Source organism: Sinohyriopsis cumingii, chromosome 1 (assembly GCF_028554795.1).
Source record: "Sinohyriopsis cumingii isolate HCF-2022 chromosome 1, ASM2855479v2, whole genome shotgun sequence".
In the NCBI taxonomy this organism is placed as follows: Eukaryota; Metazoa; Mollusca; class Bivalvia; order Unionida; family Unionidae; genus Sinohyriopsis; species Sinohyriopsis cumingii.
The window spans coordinates 63,109,810-63,126,458 of NC_142961.1; the positions used below are offsets into that span (position 1 = coordinate 63,109,810).

Below are 16,649 nucleotides of genomic sequence, written 5' to 3' on the forward strand. Positions count from 1 at the left end.
TTAGCAGGTCAAGGATAGTACAACAGTCATCATTTGTGGACTTTACGCCTATTCGCACAAGTTACTGTAGTCATGCAGACTAGTTAAAGTGAGTGTTATGTATAAATAATTTATCCATTTCCTTTATGTCTATATTGTTTTATCAGCCCTTTCAGTGCCATGGACTGGTTTACCAGTCCAGGGGAAGTAAGTCCCCAAAAACTATGAACCGCTTTACTGGTCTGGGGCAGTGTTCTTCTCTAACAATATAGTACCAGTCTATACAAATTTTGGGGTACCTCTAATAACTTCCTACTTGTAATGTTGATATTATATTTGGATTATCTCGTGAGTTTAGCTTATATACAACTAGAAATATCGAACAAAGTAGGCACTTTTAACGACTCTTCCGAATGGTGAAATTTGTATCCAAAATGGCGGAGTTCGAAGAAAGATCAGATGAGAATGAAGTGTCAGATTTAGAATTATCAGAGGATTTCGACCTAGAAAAGTTGATGAAAATGAGAGAAGGTGGCTGGAGAGGCAATGGAATGCGCTTGTGGGTGACAGTGATGACGATGAAGAGGACTTTGAAGGTTTTGAACCAGAGAAAGTGTACGCTCCATGTGTTTTTGTTTGGTCGAAGTTGGAAAACCCAAAGATTTGTTTCAGTTTTCTGAGAGAGTTGGACACACCTGAGTGTTAGATGGCTCCAGGAAAGCTTTGGAATATTTTCAAATATTCTATTCAGATGAAGTTTTTGGAAACATTGTCCGTCTGACGAATATGAATGTGATGATCAAATGTGCCAGAGGCAATACAGGTGTGTGGACAGATCTCATCTTGGATGAAATCAAGGCATTTTATGGAATTTCAATTATTACGGACACCATGAAATTTGCCAGGGATGTTGCTACTGGAATTTTTCATGAGTACATCTAGGGTCAATTGAACAAATTTTGGGAACTTGCTAAGTTTTCTAAGGGATAAGTAGATAATTACTTGTATTTAACCTGTTGTGTTACCTGTTTGCACCTGTATTTTAACAGTTGTAACAGATATGCACATTTTAGTCAATTAGTCATAAAATTTGAGTTTTAACCTTGATTCTGACACCTAATCCAGCCAGATATCTTTGAAATTGGCAAAATTATGTTATTTCAAAATCTACAAGTCATTTTGTTTTACAACTCCAAAGTTACTTAGTGTTGAGGACTCTATGCTCCCAAAGTTACCTAGTGATGAAAGGGTTAAGTATTAATCCACATGGATTTAGCTGATTTGTTTCAAAAAATTTAACTGCAAATCCAGGTAAGTAGCAAAAATAAATGTAAATTAAAAAAATGTGTTTTTCATGCAGTTTTCTGTAATTATGCCATGTAATATATAGATTGCTCTTTTACACTCAGATTATGCTTTCTGCCACTTATATTAGTAATAAATTATGTTTATACCTCTTGGGGGTTGGTATATATGAACCTACAGCAAAGCAGTTCAGGTTCACATTTAACGCAATTTCCTGATCATTTGGACAGACAGGTACCTGGTAAAAATTTCCCAAAATTTTGATATCTCTGATCAGGTTTGGAACAATGAACAAAATTCAGAATATGTCCATGCTGGGATGTAATCTCCAAGCATTCAAGTTTAGTGTCATCAAATGTCTGATGCAAGTACCAAGTGTTAGGGAATGGGAAAAGACTGTAATCAGTTCTGGGTCATGATAAGGTCAGACCAGAGATGTCAGTCCATGGTGCCTTTATAAGTTTGGTACTGGATATAGTAGGAGGCTTCTGCACTGAATCCAGTTCTGGTTGTACTGAATATCCACTATAGCTGATGCAGGTTATGCAGGAAGGGCTGGTAATGGTACCCATTCCGTTGGTAAAGGACATTGGTCTGGACTCCACAGATGGACATGGGGGAGACCACTCTTATCAACGTGTTTTGATAAGCCAATGTTTTAACTCTTTCATCGTTAACAAGTCAAAAGATGAGATTAACATCTTTTTACATATCTTGTGAAGGCTGGATTTGTAAGATAATGGATTTTACCTATTTAAGGAAGAAATGTCAGAAAAAAATACATACAAACTAATTTGTAAATAGATATTGTTGAAAATATATAATTCTTTCATTTCATATGAAGGATAACTTTCACAGATTAAAATAGTTAACTAACTACAAGTCTTCAAAGATCTGACAATCCACTGTTGTAAAACATGGGTGAGTAAATTATGCCATCCCATGACTTAGGATGAAATGGTATGTGCATGTTATTTGATGTGAGGTAAAATTAAAGGGAAGTGCGGTTGAAAGAGAAGAAATTTACCTGCTTCTTGCAAATGCTCTTCATTTAAAGCTTGCTCTTCCTCCCTGACAAGCTGAAAATTTTCTTTACTTGATTCAGAAGTTGCTGTTTTATCCAGTGCACATACATTACTGGATATCCTCCATTTGGCATGGCCTGAATTTACCAACATCTCTCCAATGTCCCCATCTTCACTCTGCAACTGGACTTGACCCAAAGAGTTAAAATTACAGGTCAATTCTTTGTCTAACATTAGTGCTTCAAATTCAGTAATAGATTCACTGCTCCATTCTTCTCCTATGGGATCGACCTCTTGGAGGCAGCACTGAAAAGCAAGAGGCTGAATATCAACAAATTCTGATGCCAAGATTTTAACAAGATCCAAGCTGGTCTCCTCACAGTTTCCATAGTCTACAAACCTGAGTCTCAAAGTAGTGTCATGCAATTCTAAAACTTCAGCTCTGTACCATTCACCATCATCTGAAAACTTGGCAGTGCATGCCAAACCTGGCATTCCTCGTGAAAGACTTTGCTTCTCTTCAGAATATGTGTCCTTCAATTTCCCCATTAACTCATTTAGTTCATCTTCCTGAGTAGCCAAATGGACAAAGAATTTGGATGGAGATTCCATGTAACTGAGGTAAACTTTGATATTCTTGTCTGTTGGATATGTAACTTTGGGATAGCTGATCATTGCATCTTTTGACGCCAAGTGTGTGAACACTTCTTTCTCAGCAGTATTGCTGAAAATGTCATTTACACATGTACCATCTTGAAGAGTCAAAACAACTTCATAAGCATCATTATTTACTTTTACAGATCTGATAGTCAGCACCTGATCCATCACTAGCTCTTCAAGTTTTTTTGACATCTCAGGGTTACACTGGACATTGGGCAACTGCAGACTACAGTGAATTGCTTGAGTTGGAAGTGTTAGGAATTCATCCCATATTGTACACACATCTGATGGGGATATCACTTCTTTATTGCCATAGTCCACAAAGAAAACCGTCACCCCATCACTATCAACTTTATCCACCCTTCCTCTGTACCAAGCCTGATCCTCACTGTACTTTGCCACACATGCTGAACCAACTTCCAGTTTATCCAAAGGCTGATTCATGCTGTTATGACAGGATTCCAGCTTCTGCATCAAAGCATCAAGTTCATCCGAGCCGGAGAGAAGCTGACACCAAAAACTTGATATAGACTCTACATATGCAACATACCCTGAATATGAGGGACCAACATCCAGTGATGAATTAGCTGGGTATCTCTTCATTCCCTGTCTGGTATATATCACTTCCGATTTTAACACTGCAGACCCAACCACAGAAGATGGCTCTTTGTCTGCCCGCACCACTGCTGCCCTTATCAGTTCTTCCCCCATATTAGTACCCTCCACCATCAGCTCTACTAACAGGCAATCCTCCTCTTTATCCAGGACTTTACATGACACTGTCTTATCGTCCACCAGTTGTTTCATAATGTCCTTTGCATCCACAGTCCATCCAGACTGTAGAGGCCGAAGACCTGTTAGCTTGCACACTGCTGCCAGAGAATGAATTTCAAGGAGGTCTTCTGTAATCATTCTTAAGGATTCCAACTTGACAGTGTCAGTATTTCCATAGTCAACAAATTGGACCTGTACACTATCCCCTGCCACTGCTTCTACCACTGCTCTGTACCAAGCCCCATCTTCAGAGAATAAGGAGACAACAGCCATACCTGGAACTGCTGACTGAACAGTTAAATTGGCTCCAATTCCTGAATTGTACTGTTCTTGCAGAGTTTCAGCTACTTTATCAAATGTATTCTCTTCACTAACTGGCTGGCACCAAAATCTGTGAGGATTTTCTATCCAAGACACATAGACATCGGTAGTGGTTCCCAAAGGCAGATTAAGACTAGGATATGGAGAGCTTATTTTCTTCTTTGCAGCAGTGTCTGTTGGTAGTGTGCAATATCCTTTCTCAATTAGAGCCTGAGTTATGTCAATGTTTTCTTCCTGGTTTTCCAGCATAACCATGTGTGCTGAATCTGCAGAAGTATTTAGGACCTTCAAGAAAAGCTTTTTATCAGCGGTCAAATTTTCAAATTCCTCTATGGCTTTATCTGTCCAATGGCCTCCGCTGGGAGACACCTTATCCAGGACACATTTCAAACCTTGTGTAGGAAGATGCAAAAATTTTGGTTTCAGTTTCCTTATATTGGTCAGACAAACAGTCTCTGTGTTTCCATAGTCCACAAAATGAACCTCTTCTCCACTGGTACTACATTTCTTTATTTCTCCTCTGTACCACATGTTATCATCTGAAAATTTTGCTGCACATGGCATTCCTGGTTCGGGCTCCTTCAATTGAAGCTCCTCTAACAAATTTTCTTTCTCATATTCCTCATTGATTTCATCCATCAGATTTTGCAAATCTGTAGAGTTCTTCACAACCTGGCACCAAAACTTGCTTGGATTGTCTGTGTAGACAACATATACATCTGCAGTCTCCATTAGCTTCAACTTATAATTAACATAAGCCTCCTCCTCTTTAATGCTGACACCTCTAAATCGCTGCTTGGGTGGGGTTATTTTCAAGCCACACATGGTGGTATTTCCACCTCCTTTCCAGCTCTCCTCTTTTGAGGTCTGAGAACCAGATCCTCTAGATATAACAGCTCCACCTGCTTGTATTCCAAAGCCTTGAGGCTGTGATTTAGACTCTGTGACTTCACTATCCCAGTCATCTCCTCCAGAGCTAGCAGCACCAAATCCTCCCTCTACTTTGCTGGCACTTCCAAATCCTCCACCCAACTTTCCACCAAATCCTCCACCCGATTTTCCATCAAATCCTCCACCAGACTTTCCACCAAATCCTCCCTCAGACCTGTCACTAAATCCTCTCCTTCCTCCACCTCGATTCCCACCAAAGCCTCTACCAGATTCTCGATTGTCTCCATTACCGCCTCGACTGAAGTGACCACCTCTTTTATCCCCTCTAAAACTACTTCTTTCTCCTCCAAAGCTACCATTTTTCTCACCACCAAAAACACCTCTCCTGAATTCACCACCATCTCCATTGTTTGACTCTCCATCATCAGACTGACCACCAAATCTATCATTCCTGAATCCACGTCTAGAATCACCATCACGTGAATGTCGAACTTTGTTTCCAAATCCTCTTCCACCTGAGTCTCCATCTGATTTTTGTCCAAACTGTCGTCTACCAGATCCAAAGCCACTATCACTAGATGAATCATCAGAGCCACCCTTGTGTCCTGCACCAACTTTTGTGAATCCACTTCTGTCTCTACCATGGCCATCATTTGAAACAGACCATGTATCTCCCATCCTGGACTGATTACTATCTTTGCTCAATGCAGTTCCTCCAAATCCCCTCTTTTCATCTCCATCATGTCTTCTTTTAAAATGCCCTTCTTTGAGATCTTGGTTAAATCTGCCACTCTTCCCAAAGCCATCACCTTCATCTTCATTTCTATTTTGCCCAAATCCGCCCCTACTGCCTCTACCACTATCTTGACCAAAGCCTCCTTTAACAAAGCTATCTCGGTCCCCTCCTTTATTAAAACGATTGCTCCTACCTCCTCTGTCTTTGCCACTGCCAAATCTAGAATCCCCATATGATCTTCCTCCAGATCCAAAATTATTTGAACTGCTAACATCTTCCAAACCATCTGACTGGACACTGACTTGGATTGTATCATTATCTGTGCTAAACGTTCGTTTTGAAGAAGACGCCACATCCACACAAAGCGAGTCTGTGCTTCTGCCGAATATCCTGTTTATCTCTTCACCCTTCTTGTTGACAAGGTTAACTATGTATGGTTGGTCTCTGGCTACAACACGAGATCTAAAGGTTGCCTGGAAGGACTGTTCCAATACCAGATCTTCGAACTGGGCAATGTGCTCTGGGGACCAGAATCCCTGACTGGCACTCACATCTTCAACAAAACAAAACAATTTTAACAGTATCACATGGTTTGCAAAATGATTCATATCACCTTTAATTGTTAATCGCCTAAAAAAACAAGCATAGCTCTCACTTCATTTAAAATCTAGTTTGTATCCCACATGTTTCCCAATGTAAATCACAGAATTTTTAAAAGTCCAACATTTTCAATTAATTTAGCAGCAACAGTCAAGTTACATTTTTCATTAAAAAAGTGTTACACAAGATACTATACGTTCAGTTGAAAGTCCATATTTGACAAATTTATCTTGTATGCCTTATTTACTTAATGTACATAAATATAGTCACAGAATTATGATGTGGTTCAGTACATTTTACCTTTCATCTTTAGACAAGTGCCTTTATTCAGCTCAAATGGTGCTGTCCCATATATGGCTGCTTAAAGATGGTTCCATTATATTTGTTTTGTGGCAATGGTGGCAAAACAACCAAGTGTAATAGTTTTGATTACTTAAACATGAGGGCAAACTGGGCCCAAAAATGCTAATCTGGCAGATAACTCCAGAACAGTTATTTGGAGTAATTAGGAAGCCAACACTCAAAATTTATTCAATTAACATTCATTATGAACACAGCGGTTTCAGGGATCTTCCTGGTTTGTACCTTCGTCAATATTTGATAACAGATAGCATCAATTGAGAGGCTTGTATGCAAGGATGCTTCATGTCACATTTGGTGCATTATTGCTGAGCAGATTCTAAAAACGATTCAGCGCTGTACTACTTGGCTAGGATTTCTCATTTTCATGGTACTTAATATTCAAATTAAAATTTTAACTCCTCTATGTACTTATCTTTTCTTCCTTACTCGTAAGTGGATTCATTAAACAAACCAATCCTGTTTGGTTTCTCAAGAAAATAATATTACAGTTGAAATATTCCTGGTATGTTGTCTATTAACTTCCAAGAGCAACAGGTTTATTTATCATAGCAATCCAGAAATCTGGCACAACATTACAACAATTAAAGTAAAACCAACTTCCAGATCTTTTACTTCAAGAGAATAAAATTTACACGTTACTGCATTTGTATGGAAAAATATGAACAAGTTTTTCGAATGGAAATACTGCACGACCTTGGGAATGCAGCATATCCATCCGACAAAACGAGTTCATATTTTCCCATACAAATGCAGTAACCTTTTTATTATATGCTCATTTTCTTATTCTACCTAATGCTTAATTATATTACCAAAATACACAAGAAACAAAGTAACTGAATGTTTGCCATATTCCAAACTAAATACACAACCGCAGATTCATCATTACACAACATTATTACTGCATACATAACTAAGCCCAGATAAATTTGAACTTAGTCACGTGCTCGACATAATTTTCGAAAGAAATTGGCGTATCTAGTTAAAATTGAAATTTGGAGTCATATTGTGAATGAATGTTCATTGCAACAACTTTTCCATTTGATCTGGAATGAATAGATTTTGGTACTTTTTTGCTTTCTACAAAATTTCATGATTATGGTCTGGATTTATATCTGACAATTTCACATGAAATACACTGGATTGAAGAAGCAAGGGAGAAGCATGTTGACATATGCAAATGTGTTTCTTTTTCTGTCAATGAATGTTTGAAATCATGTGGGTAAAGTATGAAGTCTTTCAATTGCAATTATCAAAAAGACACTATGGAATTTAATGCTAATAGTGTAGTAAGGAGGATGTAATTGCACTTAAATTCGAAATTACAGTACAATTTTGAAATGTGCAATCAAGATTGAGAACCTATGACATGGCTAATGTAATTCGGATATGCAGAACTAAAAAAGTACATTTTGAGGAAATTCAGGATGTAAAACTGTAAGTATATGTTTTTGCCATTCTTATTACCAGCTAAAGAAGACAGTTTATACCTTGTCACTTGTATGTTATTTGTAAGGACCCTTTCTGGCATCTACTGTATAGCTAGCGTAAATCCGAAACATTGTATCAAAAAAGTCAACGCAAAATGTGCCAAAGCAGCTGGTATGTGGTAGTCCACGAAACATCTGCTCTACTTCATTCAGAAACAAATTTATTCAACCAAAACGTAAAGCAACTACAACGTGAGTGTACATGATTTGTTTACAAATCAAAAGTGCTGGCGTCTGCGTCCATTGTTTGTTTACAATAGAAAGTAGTTCCTTTATGCACATGAATGCAATATGAAGGTGTGCAGTATCATAAAATACTGAACAATTCTGACAATGTAAAGTTAACGTAGAAAAAATGAGCATATAATAATAAAAGGCTATGAAACTGATTGAAAGTAAACACAAACCAGTGTTTGCTGTTAAATGTTTGTGTGCATACAGTATTTTGGTGTTACATATTTGGTACACTGATGTCCAATGTCCACATATATGTTGTTTTGATTCATGTATGGTAAGCAAGTAGTATTTAAGTTGCTTGCATTACACATGTCTAGTACGCACTTGCCAATATCTATTAACAAGTTCCCTGTTCTACTGTTCACCCCTCCAATGACTCTCCAGGAGTCAACTTGAACATTTCTAGGTGTAATAAGTTACTTGTAAATGGTATCGAAGAAAATAACTATTGTACATCAGAATACTTCACAGCATTGTCAAGTGTTTAGGAATTACACTGAGAATGTTTTATAATAATTCTGAATGAGGTCTAATGTCCCTGCCAAAATCCACTCATGGGAGGCACCTAAATCTAAGGTGGGTTGTGGCTCAATGGGCAACTGGGTGAATGGACCATACAGCTATTGGCACTGCCCTGTACCTCTTAACAGTCTCCCATAATTGTCACAAGTCAATTTCATAAACATCATGAGTAAGGTAGATAGTTAGTCTGGTACACGGACAAACTCCAGTGAGACTAACATGAAACCCAGATCCAGATGGAACCTGGAAAAGTCAACATCCATAATTGTATCCATATTTGACTTCAACAACTATAATTTCAAAAAATTTTCTCACATTCATATATGTGCAATTTAAGTGTATGTGAATTTGGACTCTTAATGTAGCTTTAAAAAAAATTAAGTCACATCTTCCTCCGCCAATAATACTGGCCACCATGTATAGTCTATTGTGTGCTGAAACATGGCATTAAACCCCACAACAACAGGTGGAAATGTCCAAGTCAAAAGGTTCAAAAATATGTCAAAATATTGAAAAAATGATGCAATGGCCTTAAACTTCTAATAACATGTATCTACTCGCAACCAAGATAAATTGTGTAATCATTTCAGGATCAAACAAGTTCTGTGTTATCACAGTAAAATGTATTTGGGAGGAATGTATGTACAGTGGAACCCCGCTATAACGCGCCCCGCCATAACGCGAATTCGGATATAACGCGGTCGTAGCATGGCTCCCGAAATTTCGTATATTCATTCACACATGGAGAAAAAAAATTTGGAGAAAAGTAAAAAAAAAACAAAACAAGAAATTAACTTCATTTTGGGCATGACATTAGTTGTGACTTTTAAAATAATATGATCGTGGCATGGTTCCTGAAATTTGAAATTCATTTACATGTATTTTTATTGGACCGTGAAAATATTTGTTTAACGTACGAGAAATAGTGTGTAAAACGTTTATTATAATTTGGTGGAAGAATTCGCGTATGACTTTTAATAATAAACGATCGGAACTTAACAATTTATCCAGGTTCTGTAAGTGATTTTGGAGAAGTGATCGTGTATGAATTCTAAAATAATACGATATATATAACGTACGAGAAATAGTGTGTACAACGCTTGGCTTCTGAAATTTATCAATTTGAACAGGTTGTGGTGAAGCTCCGTATTCTACTCTAGAAGAGAAAACTGGTTTCATTAGGTTTTTGAATTGTTAAGCCGAAGTAAACATTATCGGAAGTGTTACTTATTACGGATCCATGAGTAAAGCCAGTAAATCGTCTTTGTGATTGTCTTCCATGAATTCTGTATACAGTCGTTGCTCAAACATTAGCCGACATGGGCTTCTTATTTAACTGCAATCACAGCCAAGCAGCAGACAAAGCTGTGGTTGATACAAGAGTTGCACAATTTAATAAACATCAAAGGACGAAAGCCGCCAACATGTATGCTGTGCTTGGCGGTGTGATCAAACAACAAACAGTTGAAAGTAAATAATATCCACTTTATTATCTGTAAATTAAAAGGGTATGAAATTGTACATCTGTTCAGCTTAATTTTGTTTTATATAAAAAGTGATTCATAACCATTGCAGGCCTTCATTACTTAGTTATCGAGCTTTATCTGTGTACGTTGTTTGCTTATATAAAAAAATATTTTACTGTTATGGAAAAGCAAGTTCAAAAACGCAAGTCGTTTTCTGCTAAAGAGAAACTGTATGCCCAGCAGCAGAGGGGGCGAATCGGACATTTTGTCCAATCGTTATTTTGCTTAATTATTACTTTCTGCACTCAACGATCTAGTGTCGTCAGCGCCTGGTAAAAAAAAAAACGACGACGTCGTTGGGGGATCGTCGCGTCGTCATTTGGTTTAATTAACACCTTCTGCGCGTAGAATCCCCAGCGTCGTCAGCGTCCGGTAAGCACATCGACGACCGCGTCGATGTCATCGCCCCCTCTGCTGCTAAGTGGTTATTTACAATGAAAATTATTTACAACTAACCGAATATTTGGTCAAGTCCGATACGATATCGTGTCCGAGGATCATGTAAATTTATCGTTATGAATCCATGTGGGGTCGACTGAGCATGACTAAAAAAGTTTCGAAAAACATTAAAGTCCATGTCACCGCCGCACCATGTCTGCCAAATATTTCGTAGCGTGTGTGTATCAACGCCGTTGAATACAGCAAGAATATTGCAGTTATCTCTGATTACTTTTGGAATCTGAGTGTATCGTTGAGTGACATATATCACGTCAGTGTTTTTATGCCTGCCTCTGGAAAATATCCTAGCTGGGTTCTTTTGATTGTCTAACATAACATCATCGTACACGACTAGATTGTTAACGTCGCCATCAATATCATCAATACCCGGTGCATCATTGATATCCGTAATAAACTCAATAACATTCTTTTTAGCGATCGCTGATGCATTCTCGTTGAAATCTTTCAACACCTCGTAGCATCGTTGATCATCTACGCTAGGAGCAACCAAATACAACTTATCCCACTTCATCCATCTCATTATTAAATTGAGTAACAATTGCGTCTTGCCGGATCCAGATGGTCCGATGATAATCATCCGGATCGAGTTTGGTAACGCTGCAACATGCTTAACTGGTTCTCTTGTTTTAGTCGCCGAAAAATCAATTATATTCATATCTCTATACATAAATTATGGATCTATATTGTGTGAAGTGTAGAGTGCGTACTGGCACAAATGATATGACAACCGTTACGACAAGAAATAACAGATCGGCGCTTACTGGTAAGTGTGTACAATGCGGTACAAAGAAATTTAGATTTATTTCTATTAGACCCGGAGATGTTTTAAAAAAAAGCGAGGAGGTGACATCGCAGCCAAATTGGCAAAACTCCCCGGAACACCGTGGGCAAAGTATCCAGGAGAAAAACACCTCCCAGGATATAACTACTGTGGCCCCGGAACACGATTAGATATTAGACTCGATGATCAAAATCAGCCCAAACCCGGTGAGTATCCAATAAACGCTATCGATAAGGCGTGTCATGCTCATGATGTTGCTTACAAAAGTAGCGATCTGCAACAGCGTCATATCGCGGATGTAAAATTAATTCACGCATTAAATGCTATTCCTGATAAATCCGTCAAAGAAAAATTGGCCTCATGGTTGGTAAAATCGGCTATGAAAGGTAAATTAATGATTGGCGCTGGTAATTAATAACAATCATCCAAGAAAAACGATGGATTCCATCTATTATTCTCCGAGAGGATACTGGAAGGGGAAGGCCGCAATTGGTAAGCTTGCAAGCGCTGCAAAGGTAACAAAGACCACTGCGGCTAATTGGTTATCCAAACAGGCTATATGGCAAATCTATCTACCACCGCCTAAACAAATCAACTTCTCGCGCTTTGATGTCAGCGTACCTAATGAAGTTCATCAGGCTGATATACTATTTCTGCCGCATGACAACGGTTACAAATACGCGCTAACCGTAGTTGATGTTGCGAGTCGATACAAACAAGCGGAACCATTGAAAACAAAGTCAGCAACTGAAGTAGCCGATGCGTTTGAGCGGATTTATCGAAGAGGTCCTCTGCGCTGGCCAAATCTATTACAAGTTGATCCTGGTAGTGAATTTCGCGGCGCTGTTTTATCAACGCTGAAACATCATAGCGTCGCGATACGACGAGGTCATACTGCGCTACATCGTGATCAGGCAATTGTTGAACGATTCAATCGGACTCTCGCTGAACGGTTATTTGGATATCAATACGCGAAGGAATTCATCCAAGAAAAACGATCTCGTGAATGGGTTAAAAGGTTGCCAGGTGTAATTGCAGCGTTAAATAACGAGATTACCCGAGTAATCAACATGAAGCCCAGCGACGCGATTAAATACGAGTATATACCCGGAAAATTAAAAATAAATAGCGTTTCTAAGCCGATTCTTGGCGATGTCACTGTTAGATATCTATATGAACCAGGAGAGCTTGAAGGCGGTAAAAAAAGGGCTACCGATCCTATTTGGAGTGTTACCACACATAACATATCAACGATAACACGATCAACTGGTAGACCACCGATCTATAGACTGGATTCAATTGCTCCTCAGCGCGGATTTACACGCGAGCAACTACAAGTGATACCTAACGATACTCAATTACCCCCGCGTGGTCTTAACTAGCGCCGTTGCGTCTATTACACTCAAGACAGGTCAACCTCACATTGTTTTTGACATGACCGAGACTGTTATCGATCCTATCCACGGTAAATTGGCGAGTGTCTTTATCCGAATAACGCCAACTCATTATACAATTGCAACTCGCGCAGTGATTATTCTGTTGTTGTCGTAGCGAGATTATTAATTCGGCATCAATATCAAAACGCCGCTGTTTTTTTTTATCCTGTTGGCGGTAACCCGAGAGTTTTCTATCAATGACGCTTGCATCGATGGTGACTTTGTCGCCGGCTTCGTCGGTGGCTTCGTCAATAACAATTCTTCGAAGCTGATTTATCCTTCGTACTCTGGACACTGCAAGATAGACTAGATTCGACCATTCGATGCGATTATCAACTATCCAAACAATTGTGTCCGTGATGGTTAGTCCCTGCGAGGAATGTATTGTTGTTGCGTATCCTAGCGTCCACGGGGATTTATCAGCACGTAGCGCGTCCTCGACGACGCTGATATCAACGAGCACGATATCATTCAGCACGAGAATTTGTTTTTCTGTCCGACCTGGAATTTCAACTTCAATGTTCTGCCGCCGTGTGTCCGCGGGTCTATAACATAACGGCACTGGACGCGTTGGAAACTTTTCCTTATGCAACGTAAACAACTTCCGCTGAAGTGTGTCTCTGACTATCTTTCTACTCGCTACAATCAAATCGTTTGGTCTCCATGTTTCCCAGAATTCATTTAACGGCGTTTCCGGAATCACCTCGCGAATTATTTCACATTGAATTCTATCCGGCTGTAATCTGATTAATTTCTTAACCTCGCGCAGTTGTTCATCAAGTGCTCGGTAATCAGTATCGGTTTCTTCATAATAGTCCACAAAACCCCTTAACCAATCATGTGGACCCTCGCCGACAAATGGTGGTGGTTGGCCATGGTCCCCACACATGATTACCGCTGTATTCGCGCGCAGCAACCACTCAAGAAACATTTGTAAAGTATCTAACGAAACAGTACATATCTCATCCCAGATGATAATGTCGGGAATAAATTTTTCACCCATTCGATCAGGAGTCCACTCACCGCCGCTGTATCGAAAGAAGCTGTGATAAGTAACGGCGTCAACATTTCGTTGTTTTATCTCTCGCGCTAGTCTATGAGTCGGTGTAAGCACGATTATACTTGCCCGCGTTCGAAATAATTCAATTGCCCGAGTCGTCTTTCCTGACCCGCCACAGCCGCTTAAATAAACCGTCTTGTGTCTACAAATTGGATCAGAACACGATGGTGCATTAGACCATTCTGACAATTTATCACCGCGTAAGTAGTTGTTCTCAACGGTGACATCTGCTGACGGGGAATAATCGCGTCGTATTTCATTTTTAATTCTCCATGTACCCCAACTCTCGTCCGGACTAGTAAACTCGGCTACGTTTTCCTTATACGCTACGTCTATATAAAATGAATCAACGGCTACTCTAACCGCGGTATCGGGGAATCTATTTATCATCGAGAATAAATTGATAGCGGCATATCCCAGCATAGACGCCCTCAAATGTGGATACGCCGGGCTGTCTCCATCGCTGTAGGTAACAACTGTACCCAACTTTGTTCCATTGGACAAGAAAGCTGTTTTGCAGTTCACGTATCTATTTTTTGCCACTGTGTCCTTGATTACGAAATCATATTCTGCGTCATCTATAATCAGCCGTGAGCAATATCGTTTGTAGTCGTGGTTTTTTCCACCTTGTGTGAACTTACCAATTATTCTTCTACCGAGATCTTTTGCCTCGCGGTTTCGTTGGTTAAATATCCTCCTGGACCATTCGATGATATATTCCTCGTCGGCATCAATGTTTTTTCTGGACTCGTCAATTATGCTATCTAGACGCTCCGGTTCTGGTAACCAGACTTCAGTCTGTGCCCGGTATGATATAATCGCGTCACTGACAATCAACGAAACTAGCATGCTACAATCAATCATATACCGTAGCAGCGCTATTGGCAGCCATCTCTTTTCAGCCATGTGTCTACCGATCCAAATATAGCAACAGCGATGGAGTCCTGCCGCGAATTCAAATGATACTATGCGAGCGAATCCGGTTAAATCAAAATCAGGCAGTGGTCCATTAATAGCAACACGAATCATTTCATGACTGGGGTGTCCAAATCGTCTAAAGTACTCAGCGGCGGATCCATACCCGAGAAAACTCGCTGGATAACAGGCAACCATATCAACCGAGATCATAGCGTCGCGGTTGTATTCAGTGTTCCATAGTCCACCGTGATAGTATTCCAAACAACTGGATTGTACATCCGGTAGAAATTCTCTGCGCGTTGGTCTCCACGCATTTTTCCTTGCTGCAACATGAGCTACAACCGATGGAATCGTAAAACAATTTGTTAGCAGTTGTTCATCATGCTCCTCAAATTCTATGGCGGTTTTTTTCATCCTGTTGTGAAATGCTTCAGTGCGATATAATTCACCGTTTGGTCTTACAAACTGATCAAAGGTATCCGCATCGTTTTCAGCGCTGCGAAGTAACCACATTGATACAGGGTCGTTTTTACACAAGTAGGCAATAGCATCAAATAGTTTCCTCTCCGCGAGAAAACCGTCCTTGGAGAATTGTTCTCCCAGGAATTCTTCGGGTATATACTTTACTGTTCTATCCCGTGGAAATATTGTGATCACGGGCGTCCATGCGTGTTCGTTATGATCAATAATTTTGATTGGGGCTCCCTTCGATTTATACTTCGATTCGTATAATACTTCACCGGTTATCGTTGTAACGGTTATTGGAAATCTCAGCGATGTTTCTAATCTCGCTATGTCGCTGATGGTTGCTCCACGCTCTTTTACGGTTAGTTCCCACTGGTTGATTTTGCTACGTCGTAAATCAGTCAATTTGTTTCCTCGACATGCATTTGTAAAATGCTCTATTATTCGTTCTGCTACACAATTTATCCCAGTTGACTGTTTCATCGGTTTCAGTTTTCCGATATCAGGTTTCTTATTTAACGGGTATATTCCATAAACAACTGCTGTTTCAGGATACGCTCGTTCATAGTATGGTTTGTCAATTCCGGTTAACAACCCCGGCTTGGAGTCGCGGCTGACAGTGACTGTTTTCTTGTCGCTGAGAACTGGTTCAAATTTATCACGCATGATCCAATCGCCTGATTCCACCCGGACAATGAATTTTACTCTGAAGAAATACCTTTTACCGTCAAGTTGTGATATTATCATTGCTGCGCGGTTGTCGTTCATGGTAGCATCAACAATGCCATCAATTCGAAATGTTGACCAACTGTGAGATGCGCCATCACGCTTGAATTCATTGATACAATCGCGTATTTTACTCAACAGGGTTTTATCGTTTATTAACGCTTTTGGTGTGTCCTTGAGGACTCTATCGAGATTAAACCTAATATTTTTCCGGGGCTTAATTGCTGCCAATCTCTCGAACTCATCCATATAATTAAAACAAGTATTTAAATGAAAGAATATAGTATAATGAATCACTGCAAATGGTTGATGATTGGGTCGACAACCCCGTGCAATAAATCATGTAGAGGTGAATTCTGCGGGTATCATTTACAAAGC

At 39.5% G+C, this 16,649-nt stretch overlaps 1 protein-coding gene across 2 annotated transcripts in view; it reads right to left on the bottom strand.

Moving 5' to 3' along the window:
- Window positions 1-16,649, bottom strand: part of LOC149806987 (uncharacterized) — a 100,587-nt gene that overhangs the window by 56,630 nt on the left and 27,308 nt on the right. For both annotated transcript variants that reach the window (XM_089960413.1, XM_089960407.1), the window contains exon 5: window positions 2,312-6,244. In XM_089960413.1, coding sequence (XP_089816539.1) covers window positions 2,312-6,244 — 3,933 coding nt within the window. The remainder of the gene's footprint in view (window positions 1-2,311; window positions 6,245-16,649) is intronic.